The sequence below is a fragment of the Chanos chanos genome, chromosome 12, assembly GCF_902362185.1.
Source record: "Chanos chanos chromosome 12, fChaCha1.1, whole genome shotgun sequence".
In the NCBI taxonomy this organism is placed as follows: domain Eukaryota; kingdom Metazoa; phylum Chordata; class Actinopteri; order Gonorynchiformes; family Chanidae; genus Chanos; species Chanos chanos.
The window spans coordinates 6,545,760-6,560,122 of record NC_044506.1 but is presented as its reverse complement, the minus strand read 5'-3'; the positions used below and the strand labels follow the sequence as shown (position 1 = coordinate 6,560,122).

At 41.7% G+C, this 14,363-nt stretch overlaps 1 protein-coding gene across 1 annotated transcript; it reads left to right on the top strand.

Moving 5' to 3' along the window:
• The first annotated feature begins 4,487 nt into the window (after window positions 1–4,487).
• Window positions 4,488–13,494, top strand: cdcp1b (CUB domain containing protein 1b). The gene is made up of 9 exons (XM_030788432.1): window positions 4,488–4,611; window positions 8,226–8,438; window positions 8,823–9,179; window positions 9,557–9,922; window positions 10,284–10,481; window positions 11,118–11,498; window positions 11,700–12,060; window positions 12,440–12,523; window positions 12,954–13,494. The coding sequence occupies exons 1-9, from the start codon at window positions 4,488–4,490 to the stop codon at window positions 13,492–13,494; spliced, it is 2,625 nt and encodes an 874-aa protein (XP_030644292.1).
• The last annotated feature ends 869 nt before the right edge of the window (window positions 13,495–14,363 follow it).

Here is a 14,363-nt window from a genome sequence, read left to right as displayed (position 1 = left end):
AGGAAGTCTCACACAGACAGGTCAGATGTAGATCAGCCTGCATGTAAATCAGCAACCAGCTTGTGCATTCTGAAACAGGCCCTGTTAGGTATAGAATTATTAGGCAATACATATATCAGTGGATTTATCAGACATACTGTACATCCAGCACTAGCGGTGTCTCTATTGGTTATATGGGTAATTTGAGAATTCCATTCCCTTTAGGAACTTAACCTCTTTTCTTACTTCTGACTGTTTTCCACCTCAAAGACATCCTGTGACAATCACCTCTCAGATTTGGAGGCTGGTGATGAAAGGAAATGTTTTCTCTTTCATTTAAAGCAGTCCACATGATAGCTCCTATCCATGGACACAACACGAACAGTCACCTCAGAGCCCTGTAAAGAAAGAGCTTTTCAGTTCATTCACCCTTCGAGTGTGTGTGTGTGTCTGTGTCTGTGTCTGTGTGTGTTCACTTGAGATTTTGAGTGTTTGTGCGTGTATCTGAAGGTCTGAAAATGTGAGTGTGTTGGTGTGTTACAATGAGATGGAGAAAGACGGATAAAATGCAGTTTAATGTTACAAGATATACCATATCTATGTAAAATCATCCACTGTTCTCATCTACAACTGACAGCGTGTACAATTACGGTCTTTTCTCACCTCAGCAGGTAAGATACGCAACCCACACGCCGCACAGGTAGGTGCCAGCAACCTGAGACAGGTGGAGAGGACAGCACAAACACCATTAAACAAAAAGAAAGCAACAGAATGTCACCACGGCTCCGCCCACACCAATAATGCGTATTATTAGTGTAGTACAGCTGTCAATCAGTTCGATGTACCTGAGGAGAAAAATGTGCAATTATCACATCTATGTCTTGACAACCATGAAAATTATGGTTGCTGGTGTTTTGAAAGGGGAAATCAGTGTGCTATATTTGCTCAGCTTCATTAAGGACAATTTTTAAACTTCACGAATTTATTTATAACCAAAGGCCCAAAACACCCAGTTCCCAGAAAATCTGTCTCAGCCGGTAAATTTTGATCAAGATTATCACAAGTCTGGTCTGTTTCCTACCTTGTCATAGAAGGCAAGGTAGGTGTGCGCAAACACACACACACACACACACACACACACCCACACACACAAATCAAAAGACACAGAACCTGTTTGAACTACAGATGCTCTAGTAGGTGTGTGTGTGTGCGGGGTTATTACCTGTGGTAGTCCCCCACACAGTAAATTCTCTTCTGTGTGTCAATGCTGAAGGGTTGTCCCTCGAGACTCTGTTTGCAGACAACACAGCAGAAACAGGCAGGGTGATAAGATCTTCCCAGGGCCTGCAGAACCTGAGCACAGTCAGGGGAGAGTGAGCACTCTAATTAAAGGCCTCCTTCATATGGAAAGAAACACAGCAATCACAAATGAGGAACCTGACATGAGGAAATAGCAGAAATTTGTACTGTTAGGGAGAAGGAAACTACTGAAACTGTTGTCGAGATCTGCAGTGGATATGCATGACTGCATGCTCCAATACTGACACACACACAAACACTCGTATGCAGTCCTTTGGCCTACCAAGTCTTTGATCAGGAATCCACAGGAATCACAGATCTCTGCAGACTGTTTGACACTTGAATACTGCCAAAGAAACACAAAACATATGTAAACAGAGACGCCAGAAATTTTGACAAGACGACTTATGAAACTAATCTAATAATATAAAAAAGAGTGCAGCTGAATCCCGTTTTACACACCAGAAAATCTTCCTCACAATACACTCCTCCAGACAAGGAATAAAATGGCTTTCCCCTTAGCTTCTTCTCTGAAATTAAATGAGAAGGGTTTGTGGCTCATTAAAAGTAAAGAAAACGATGAAAACCATTTGAAATCCATGTGTATTTGTGTACATGAGTCTGTGTGTCAGTGTGTTTCAACACAATAGTGACCACTTGTCATCTTACTGCATGTAAAGCATGTGAAACAGCTGTCGTGATACAGTTTCCCCATTGCGCGACACGCCTGGCCAACTCCTCGGACTTCCTCGCTGCACTTCGCACAAGTGCCTGCAGGGGGCAGACCAGACCACATACCGAACTTGTGACAATGTACAGCCCAATGGACGCAACTATGAAAATGATTTCACATATGACAAGGCGCAAACAATGGGGTCCTCTTGTTCGTCTCTTTCGGACTATTAGACATTTGGAGAATTACACTATTTCCCCTGTATGTGTGTGTGTTTTATTTACAAAAACATACATGTACATCAACCTGTACACCAGCGTGACCTCTGAAATATATGTGAAACAATAATAACAAATTTTTAAAAATCTCCAAGCAGAAAGTCCATAACTACAAAAGCCCTGTAAAACACAGTGCTAATGTGAAGTATCATCAGTTCATTAATTTATCATTTTTAGTGTAATTGTCACTGTCCTTACCAAAGTAGTCAGGGTTCGCCTGTGCGTCCATTCCCACTGCTGTTCAGACGACTCGTAATGACGATCTAATTTTGTGCCAGCAGTGGATGACTGAGACTGTCCGTCTCTCTGTGTAAGGGGAGAACTTGTGCTGTCAGTGGAGTGTGTGTATATGAGTGTGTGCGCGCGCACGCGCGCGCGTTTTGTAGAGGGGTGTGAGTGTGAGTTAGAACGTGTGCGATTATATGTGTGTTTGTGTTTTGGAGGGGTATTTGACTGTTAGATTGTGCTGGGGCAATAGAGTAAGTTTGAGAGAGAGAGAGAGAGAGAGAGAGAGAGAGAATCTGTTTGTTTATTTGGGGTGGGGGAGTGGAGGGTAACCCATATAAGCGTGAGGACTGAGCTCTCCACAGGGCGTCGGTTTTGGGGTCAGCCGATGTTTAGGTTGATCCCACTATAAATATTAAAGTGAACCGAGGGTGTTAATGTGTGTTGTCAACATGAACATATGATCTCTTTGTATTGCCATCACAATATTTTAATTCAAACGGCTGATAATACGAGCGGCCATTAAAATGTCCAAGGACCGCAATATTTAGCCATTTTCCCGATGATGGTTTGGTAGGGGGTGGGGGTTGTTTGTTTCGTTTTTGTTTTTTCCCCAAGTTTGCCCCGGCGTCTCACACATTTTTTCCTCGGACTCTGGTCTGACACGTCTACGCCATAGAGGATGTTGGTGATTTAGCGTACGAGTTACATCAGATGCAGCCCAAACTGAAATTAAACTGGTTAAAATTCACGTCAGAAACACTGTTTGTTTGTTTTTGATTGTTTTTTGGGTTTTCTTTGCCTGCTTGCACTTGTGTTGCATTATACTGGCCTCATGTGGTGGGCATTTGTAACGTCGTTTTAAATTTAGACGAGCCCACTGAAATAAATGGGTCTGCGGTCAGTTTGACCGCTTCTTGGTGAAACATTTCATCAAGTTACTATTGATCAGCTTTCATGACACGTAAAGATCTGTCTCCGTGAAAATACATGTTCTTGTCAAGATTGAATCTAGTTTAACTATAGCCATTTCAAGCGACTTTTTTAAAGACCCAGATTGTATGGATCTAGGCTTTGAGGGTTCGATTATTAATACGGTGTCCTGTAGTACAATATTTTGTCTCTTCAGTCGTAACTTAAAACAGAAAACAAGAGATATCACCAAAATCACAAATCACAAAATTCTGTTTCACTTGTCCCAGTTATTTTCGTTCTGCTCAACTGAAATGGAGCAGCCTGCTATACCTGCTAGGTAGGTTATATGTTTAGGGTTTGACAATGGAGGAATACTATGATTGTAGCCATTACAGAGAATTCTGCCCCACGGCAGTTTACGCTCTGCACGCTGGAATGTACTTTTCAAAAACATGTGTGGGCAACAATCATTCTCGGAGTTCCGAAGCACACCGCTTGAGCTGGCAAACGACGGTATGTTACAGCATCCCGAGAGCTCGCCGCTAAATAAGACACCAAACGGGATATTCTTAATTGAAACTGTCACGTCAAACTACCTTTATTTTAATTTAGGCCTATTTATTTTCATTTTAAATCCGCGAACGTGATGTAGATAATAATGTAGAGGCGTATTTGTAAGCTTACGTGGTCTGATTAAGTCTGAGTAATGGATTCGCCTATAACACCAAATGACTCGTTATCTCACCGTAGGCAGTTGTTTCTCCGCACCCTAAGTACAATTCTATAACAAGTCAGCTCATGAGTAACGTGGATTCTGAGGTGGAAGATACGAAATATTCGCAAATGTTTGCTGTGCATGCTCATTTTGCCTAATTTTCCCCCCCCTGCCCTGGTGGCTGTTCTCTACGCTGCCAGTAACTACTGACACATCGCTCAAGTGCTCTCCCAACCGCGTATTTATGTCAAGTTTAGACAGGTAGCCTAAACGAAGACACGCCCTTTCGTGCACGAACAGGTAATATCTTTCAGGAAGTCCACATCGGAACATCGACAGCCCAGCGTGGTGTTTCCCCCAACATGAGGGGACTGGATTAAAGTCGTGCATTGTAATTTCTTTTATGTTTTTATTTTATTATTATTATTATTCTGAAACCCGCGTCTCCTGCGGTGAATTGGGAGGAAATATGCTGTCCATGATCAACGTCTTGGGACTGATTTTGCTTTTAGTAACGCCCGTGACAGGTGAGTTAAAAAGCACAATTAACCGAAAGCGCCAACCGTGTAGACGAGCAAGATAGCGACAAAATCAGGCTGTTTTTGTAACCTCCCCTATCTGTAACTGAAAGTAGACTTTGTGTCTGCTCAAACTGTTTCTACAGTGTTAATGTGGTGATTTCTTGGAGCAGAACCAGGTTATAAGATGATGAAGGTCTGATCCTTAAATTAAAACAATGCTTTTATTAATGTGAGCAGGAGAATTTTTTTTGTTTTACACTGTCTCGCTATGTAATGTTTCTTTTTAATCAATTATTTCAAGTTATGAGAGAAACAAAATCTGAACGTTTGCGTGTTGCATCGATGCATCGACATACTAAACACGAACCATAAAAGCGCTTAAATCTTTGCCAAATGCTAGAAAAAGGCCTACTGGCATCTTTATACATGTATAGTTCATTATAGAGCGACCTCATATTTGACTACAACTAAATAAATGATGAAAGAACAGTAGTTTGACGGCTACCTGTAGACTACCCCGTAAAGACGGGGCCAAGACTGGGTCTATATTTAATAACTGTTCTCAGGAAACCTCAGTTATGTTGTTAGTGTTTAGTAGGTTTTTTTTTTTTTTGGCGGGGGGGCATAGCAGATTTGAACAAACTACAATCATTAATCATTAACCCACAATCTGTTATCCTAACCAAATTTAGGGCAACGGCTACTAAGCAACTCATAGACAGGAAGTTAGCTATTTTGTGCGGTTAGCATGTGCCTCTGTTTGTTCATAGCAACTTTTCAGTCCAAGTCAGCCGTTAAGACTATTGTAATCAACAGTCTGTTAAGAGGTAACTTCACACTGACAAAGGCTGTAACTGTCCTGACAACTGATTGAAGCAGAGATGTCACGTTGGAAAAGCATGTTGAACGATAATGATAAGTCAGTCGGTGTGTTCCCCTATCCTCCTCAAACTCATGCAAAACAAACAAAAAATAAATAAACGTCAGTTTCTGAATATTACAACGTATTTTTTTTAAACGAAGAATCCATCATTTCCATCAACAAATATCCATTGAACTACTGTACAGGAAAAATTTCAGAACCGTAGAGTCAAAGTAGACTATTTCATTCATTTTAGGAATCCCGTTGGCCGATTTTAGTGTCTCATGCCCCTATTCTGTAGCAAAAGTTAAAATATTAATGACTCACACTGAGGCACCGAGGTGTTTACATTATTAACAAGAAGAATAAACATGTGTGTGTGTTTTCCTTTTCAGTCAGCCATTATTAACACTCTTTCTCCGAAACCTTGAAACAGTTGTTAACTGTTCTGACTTTTTTGTACACTGTTCTGGATTCAAGACACATGTTTCTGTAAGGTAGTGTTCACTGTGAGTAGTCTTAGTGTAAAATATGACAGCGTTCCATTTGGGTGGGGCAGGTCGAACTTTTGGAGGTGTGACTGAGACTTGACATTCAGGTATAGCAAAAACCACGTTGTTTAGTTTAGTTTTCACTAAACCCTTGCTGCATGTCGAAGAAAGAGAAGGGGGTTCTCTCCTGTTTGTTAATATCAAGGTGTTGATGCAGTCGACAGTTTGCCCTCTACTGATGATTCAAAGAAAGAAGAGACAGGGAGCAGGCAAAAGATTTGTGAAAAGCAAGCTTATTACAATGATCTAATTTTGTCAAACACCTTTACTGTACTCAGGCAGTGCGAGGTTTGTATATGCTATAAAAAGTAAGCTCTGTTATGTTTCTGAGCAATCAATAGCTGTCACGTCTAGACATGTGAGAAGATTCCTCTGTTTGACCATATTTAGATATCTGCAGCAGAAGTAGTTCACAATGGAAACACAGTCTGTGTGGTTGCGTGACTGACTGATACATAAACCGAATATAATGAAGTTTGTATATCAAGCAAAAAGTGTTTCAGTTTAACGTACAGTTCACACAGGAAAACGCGACGTCTTTTTTGTTGCTTGTTGTGACTTTCTTGTAAATATCCTTGAGCTATCTAAAATATCAGCATTTTTTAAAAAAGCTGCTAGGTCACCTCTTTTACGTCCCTGGTTTCTCTCACCTTCACACTGTTTACTGTCAGGTAAAGAGTCTGTTTATTGCCTTGGGCCAAATGCAAACTGGTCCCCGGCTATCTGTAATTTGCACGTATTGTTTGTTCATATCTGTGACAAACTGACAACTTTCATTTGACCTTGATTGCTAGACATGCTCTCATTTGGATGGTACTACCAAGAGTCTTTATCTGTGTTTTTGTTTGTACTTATTTTTAATCTAACTCTTATAAAATCAAACGTGGTAACAATATTTGCAAACGTCAATTTAGCTTACGGACTCTACTGTTAGCTACACACATACACAGAGAACACTATCTAACTTTCCTTCCATCTTCTTATTTTCCCACCACCAGAATGTCAACAATTGATTGTTCAGCCAAAGGAAGGCACAGTGACCATGGCGACGTCCCTGCCTGCTGACCAATGCAGAGTTTGTAAGAGCGGGGAACCTGAGCCAATGTGTTCTTCTTCAGTGGAAGTTAAACCTGATGAAAACGCTACACTACTCTTTAACTGCTCTGAGCCACCACACCAAGCCTTCTCTGCTCAGATCTGGAGCAAAATCGGTGAGATACGCTAATGTGAACAAATGAGAACTTGATCGCTTTTTCGAGAACTGGAACTCACTGTATTCTACCAGTGTTGCTGAGTTGTTGTCTTGTTTAATCTGTTGTTCCGTGAATGATGTTTTGATTCCAGTCATATCAGGTTAAACTGTCAGGATCAGATATAGCTGCCCTGTTGTGCGCTTGTCTTGTTAAATGTTTATCATGCTATTTCATGCGAGACAGTCATGTAATCGTAAATCGAACAGAACCAACCAAAGCCAATCAGTGTAGTCCCTGCCTTTAATATTTCTTTGCTTTGGTTCTTTTTTTTTTTCTCCACCCAGAATGCAGCAAGACTGCCTGCAGTCCTGCAGAGGGGACTGTGCAGCCCTCACTTGTCTCAGAGTTCAACAGAACCTTCATGTGGAACATTAGTGCTCCTGAGGGGGTCCCTTTGGTTCTGGAACTTTCTGGAGATGGGCTGAAGAAAATTGATAGTTCAGAGGCCTGTCAGGATGGCAAGCGTTACACTGTTACTCAAAGTGGTTCTGAGGGATTGGTCCAAACAGATACGCTCTGTCAGGGTGGAGCTGTGACCCGTTTGGACTTGACCAGCCAAACCACAATAACTCTGCATGTCCCCCAAAATGGGCAGCTTGAAGCTACGATATTTAAAATCACTCTAAAACCAAAGAAAAGTAGGTTCACATTATATTGTTTATGAACATTTATAAATTTGCTCTACCTATATAGTTGTATATCAGTTCAGTTTTGAGAAGGAGGTTTTATTTTGTTGGTTTTTTTTTTTTTAAAAAGCATTGTTTAGATAATATCTAATAATCTGTGTAATAATCTTACACCGAACATGAAGACGAACTGCCATTTTTTTCTTGATTGATCCAGCGTCTACTCACCATCAACCTAAATAAACATAATGACCTTCCACTGCTCAATAACTGCAAGCACTTCTTAACTCCTTAAATTAAACCAAATTCCCTTATTTTCTTTACTCAGAGGGCCGTACGATAGGTGTTGCCCCAGACCCTAACACCATCGTCATCATCAGTCGTTCACCTGAGGGTCCTGAGTGCAACGTCTGCAAGGGTGAAGCCTCCACAGGGCCTTGCAACACTGAACTGACCCTCAGAGAGCCTGCAAACACTAACGTCACTTTCACTTGCAGTAATCCAGAGGATTATTACACTGTGGAGGTCAACAGGGAGCTTGGTGAGACGCTTGCCCCGTGGTGTGGCATGTTAAACTTTGTTGTTGTGGTTTTAGAGGCATTTCTGTTGTTGACTGCACACCTGTGTAGCTGAATTTCCACTACAGTGAATCTGAATTTCTGTCTGAGTGAAACTTGTGAAGGAATGACAAGTGCAAACCAAGGGAGTTTGAAAAGCTTTTGGATGTCGTTGTTTGGTTACACCTGCAGTGTGTATCTTGTTGACTGCAGTTTACAGACTGTTGTTGTTTGTCGAGAACATAATAAACTGCTTTGTCTCGCTTTGGATAAAACCATCTGCTGAACGAATAACTGTGAATGTAACTGAGAAGGGTATTTCTTGCCTCAGTCGTTTGAGCCTTTCCTTTTCTTTTTCCCCTCTCCAGATTGCACTGAGATAGACTGTGGCAAGCACGACATACACCCAGAGGCTTCTCTCTATCCAGATTTTAATCGGACGTTCACGTGGGACATGAAAGTCCAGGGCACTCGGGCGTTCCAATTGGACTTCCCAGAACCTGGAATGAGGCAAATCCCTCCAGAAGAAACCTGTCCGAACAAGCACACCTACACCATCACAACATACCAGCGCACCGGTCCGGCAACCATTGGCACGTTCTGTCGGAACGGCACCATCAGCACAATTCAAGTCCAATACAGAGGACGTGTATCCCTGGCCCTTCCCCGGAAAATGGAACTGAATCCATCCAATTTCAGGGTGTCTGTTGGCCCGGAGACAGATAGTAAGCAGCAGGATGAGTTTATCTTTAAAAAAAAAATGTTCATATCAGTGAGTAATGTGAATGTGCTCTGTTTTAGGGGGAAAAACTATACTATCTATCAAGCAATGCTGAACAACATACAGTATTAAAAACTGAGATGAAGTGTACAAGCATGTGTTTCTTCCATCACACGTCTAATCCTCCTAATCCTATCATCTATTCCATACTGCTGTCTGTAATTTTAAGCAGTAATCGTAACTCTTTGTTGGTTGAATCCTTTGTGCTACATCACAAGTTACAACAAACTGGTCAAATGGTTGGTGATGCAGAAATGGAGTCAAGATGAGTATCACCAGGTTTAGGTTTTCCATTCATTTTCCATCCCTTCTTCATTCCAGAACTTTTGGTGGTGAATGCCAGCCTCCCTTGGGGACAGTCCAACACGGAGTTCTTCACACCAAACTATCCCAAGGGCATTCCCACGGAGGACCTAGTGAGATGGAATTTTGGCGTGCCAACCATGCACAATTTCTCTGTGACCTTTTTGCAGCAAACTGAACCACAGTGTACCTCTGGAACAGTGGGGCTGGAGTACCAGCAGGGAAATAAGCAGCCAATCAAGAAGTTATTGACAGACCCTCAGCCAGCCAATCAGCAGGGTAACTTCAGCCTGACTCTGTCCAACTGTGTAACATCGAAGGCAGCAAATGCTCCTGGTCTATCCTTAAAGTTCAGCGTCTCTGCCTTCCGGAGTGGCCATCCACGTAAGCTTTCATTTGTTTCATTCGCAAGATCTTAAAATGAAGTTTCATAATCCAGGTTTGCTTTGAATTTATAGATGTCTTTATTCTATCATTAAAAGCAAACATTCTCCAGATTTTAACTGAACTATGACTAATTATCAAACCTCTAGCTCATTTGAGGCACTCATGAAAAAACAGAACAACCTTCCTGAAAGAAGATCTTAAGTTTTGATCGTTCAGCAGCTTAAACTTAATGCATACTGTGTATTTCCATGCTGTACCTTCCATTCCTTTGCTTACAGTTGTGTGGGTTAGTGAATGGTGATTAAGGCTAGGCAGTGCAGCATTTGTGACTGAATCGTATGCTTTGGTTCATGTTCAGATGTGTGTGTGGTCGATCTGCAAAACAAGGAAGGGCTGAGTCTGCAGATAGAGAATACGAATCCTCAGACTTACTGTGAGCTGAGAATGGACTCTGTGGTCAAAGAGAAGATCATTGCTCCTGCAGGCACCAGTGCCACCCTGTCTTTCCTGGACTGCCCCAGTGAAGAGCTCCGTCTGACCGCCACTAAAACTATTGGTAACATCTGAAAAGACCATCCGTTTGTGCCCTAGTCAATAATTATGATTAACATCCTGATAAAATGTTTTGTCAAGTGTTTTGTTTTGTTTGTTGTCAACAGCACCAGCCATAGGTGTTTTTGTTGCAGATATTGTTTTGTAGTTGTTGTCATGTTGTTAATCAAGGATGTTTTTTTTTTTTTTTTCAATTGATTCTTAATCTCCAAACACCTTTTCTGCTGAAGTGGTTCGCAGATGCGTTAGATGCGATTACAACCATTCAGATTGTTTTTTAGTTACTGACAAAGATAGTTCTTGCATTTCTTTTCTTTTAGCCCCTAGTTGTTTGCTCTGTCTGAGATGGGATCAAATTGAAATTCCCTGAGATTCTTCTGAGTGTATATACCTGTTTGCTCCAGAATAGGAGAATTACTGCTCACATTAAGTTGGTCTAATTACAAAAGAGCATTTAGACATCTAGATATCATGCGACCTTTGAAATTTACTTTGCTTTGAAGGGATTTCTTCAAGGCATTTAATCTTGCCACACCTCTTACTGAATACCCTTGTTTGTCCTAGGTTTTAAGTGTAGTAGATGAAGAGGTTACAGAACGCTGGTTAACTGATTTCTTGTTTGTGGCAATCTCTCCCTTAGAGTGCAAGGATTTGTCATCGTGTTCCGTGAACTGGAGTTTACTTTCCATTCCTTCTCTGGACAGCTGCTTACCTGTACCTCTTCAGCAGTTCACCTGGATGCTGCGTGTGGCTCCACATGGCACGATTGACCTGAGCTCCCCAGAAGGGAATCTCCATCATTCCTTACCTGGACAAGAGTGCAATGGCAGCATCTCCTTGCTGGTCTCTGAGGCCGGCGGGTCCAACATCGGTCAGTTTTGTTCCCTGCCCGGCAAAGGCATCATCCGCAAAATTCAGATACATTCGGACGTCAACATCGCAGCCACACCCAAAAGTGGCAAATACCTGGGTCAGGGGAAAGGGCCCTTCTTCAACATCTCCTTCAGTCCAGAAATCTCAGGTATACTAACATGCCTGCTTTTTAAAAAAAAGACAGAAATCTGGAAATGAGTTATTCACAAGTGGAACTTTAACTTCTTTGAACCCAAGAGGAGTGTCTCAGTCTCATTGCTGCTCTCCACCTTGTTATTACACTGTCTGTAAAAGCAGCTTTTTGGAAGTAGCAAACAAATTTCTTCTTGACCCCTCCTTTTCCCCACAGAGAGTATGATCTACTCCGTTTCTCTGGGTGAGGCGTCACCGGCTCTCTTGGCAACACCTAACTGGCCGGGCGGCATGCAAACGTTCTCCACCGTCTCCTGGATCGTGGAGATTCCAAATCAGAAGCTTGCCGAACTGGTCTTTGCCAACATCAGCCAGCCCAAGTGTGACCAGCGCCACACAGCTGTGAAAGTGCAGAACTTGGGCTCTCCAGAGGAGATCCTGAGCCGTCGTGAAGACGAGAAATTCGACGGAAAGGTCAGCATCTCCAGGAGCTTCTACCTCAACATGTCCAACTGCCAACCAGAGAGTGGTCACTTTGCAGTGCTCAGTAAGGTCACCCTGTATCCAAAACGACGTAAGTATCCTTCAACACTTGGCAGTATAACAGAAATCCATAATGTCTTTTTGAATGTTTTCTGTTAAAGCTCTGCACTTCTTTGAAATTATTCTCATGTGTCCACTCCTTAAGACTTTGTTCAAAGCATACCCTAAAGTGTTGGGATTGTATTACATCCCGTTTTTGACGCATATTTTTAAAATCACCAGTTGTGAGTTTTGTGTTCAGTAATCTTACACCTAGACTTTTTAAGAGTTTTTGAAGCTTTTTAGCTCTTTGGGTAGTATCTTGTCCTGTTTAAAGGCCAATAATACATTGATCATATACGTATTACCGTTTGACATAATTACTATCGTGTTGAATAATCGCTAATAACTGTCAACGTGCCTGTGTAAAGGGAGAGTCTTAGGCATCGTCGTGGGAGTAGTGGCGGCTCTTCTGATAATCATGGTCATTATCCTCACAGTTGTGTGTCTCGTGACCAGGTGAGTGTGTCATACGAACTATTCCTCAGTAACGTATGTTTTAAGATTTACATGGATTATAAAGCAGTTTCATCAGTTGGGAAGCGAGACGCATCAGATTTAGTTGGAATAAGTCTTTGAGTAACAAGGACCCATCCTGAAAATTTGACATAGCTTCTTTACCCTTTGGTCTTTTCCACCAAAGATTTAACATGTTTGGCATCAGCAAATAAACATTACTAGTAAAGAGCCTAAAGAGCCTTCATCAAAAATGCTATTTATATTGTTAATTAAGAGAGCAAAGTCAAAATCAGCAGGAACTCCGAGGGGAACTGTGACAGGGTTCTATCCAATACTTCACACAGCATTTGTTTGTCTAAGGAGGGTTGTTAATTTTGAGGGTTTTTTTTTTTTTTTTTTAAATCCGTGGCATCTGTTTTTTGTTTGACAGGAAGAAGAAACGACAGTTTAACACCAGGTCCTCCATTTACATTCCCAGAGGAGCACCTTTCCTGCCCGGAGATGCAAGCTTTCCCAAATCTAGATCGGATAATGAGTCACATGTCTACGCCTCTATTGACGACACGATGGTCTATGGGCATCTACTGGGAGAATCCAACAACTCTGAATCTGGACCAGATCATTTTAATGGACACCAGGTGGACACTTACCGGACCTTCACTGGACCCATGGATGGAAACCCGGTGATGAAGGAGACTCCAGCAGATTTGGAGCTGGAAACTCGACAGAGCTCAGAACATTTCCTGGACCCATCAGAGTCGTTCATCCCGTCTCGGCCTCGGACTCCTCTGGGACCTCAGAACAGCCTGAGATATGAGGACCGCCGGATGATGCACAATGAGCTAAACACCTTCAAGCAACCTACTGAGCCATCCACAATCATTCTCTCTCCTGTTGAACCAGAACCAGAACCAGAACCAAATAATGGAACAGATTGCGAACTAGAAAATGTATACGATGCGGCCATGTAGTTGGAAAGTGGAACCTTGGGCTGCATAACAAGCAGCTGTCAGTCATGGACGACTATCGCATACCCATTCCCGTTCAACTATCGTAGTCCATTCAGTCCAGGCAATCTCTGCAGGAGTGCAGAGGAACCACAATACAAAAAAAAGCATTCTTTTTAATAACGAACGTTTTAAAACTCAGCAGATCTCTCTGCTTTGATGATCTTCGTTGAACTGGTCAGCAACTAGACAGACGAGGAGAAACTGTTTGCAAACACTTTTCACAATTTTCTTGATGAAAACCACAGAATTTCCTCTCCTGTGACTTCATTTGTGATGTCCAGTGGTGGTCAGTTTTTGTGTATAGTGACTTGATGTATTTGTTGTGACGTGAAAGTGCTGTTGACTCTCAACTTCTAGTTTCTACCCAAAATGATTGAACAATTTATGGGAGTCTGTGTATATTTTCTGGATATGAGAGTTCACCATTTGGAAAGTATTGCCAATTAACTTATACTGATGCTTTCTGTGATTATTTTTTTTTTCTCGAAATAATGCCAGACTGGATGGAAAGCCTTGGAGAACAAGTGTGTGATATGGAAACGTGGTTCCCTGTCAGAATTTTATTAATGTTTACCATTTCCAACATGGAGGTCTTAAACTGATTTTATGATCTGCACTAGGTGCCAAAGGACTTCAATGTATATTTATCTTGCTGCAATCTACTGTGTACTTCTCTCCCATGAACTTTCAAAAAATAAATTCTTGCGGATTTTAATGATCTCACTTTGTACTTATGCTATGTATGGAATTTTAAGATTTCCAAGACGCAAGAAAGCATTTATTTGGTTTGTTAAAGAACGTTCCTTTTGTAATTAGTTTCCACTCGTCTA

Bases quoted from the DNA above. Each gene is read 5' to 3' on its own strand.
- cdcp1b (XM_030788432.1), top strand. From the start codon at position 4,488: ATGTTTTTATTTTATTATTATTATTATTCTGAAACCCGCGTCTCCTGC. The intron at 4,612-8,225 runs GTGAGTTAAAAA...TTCTTTACTCAG, and splicing joins TTTAGTAACGCCCGTGACAG to AGGGCCGTACGATAGGTGTT. The intron at 8,439-8,822 runs GTGAGACGCTTG...TCCCCTCTCCAG, and splicing joins GGAGGTCAACAGGGAGCTTG to ATTGCACTGAGATAGACTGT.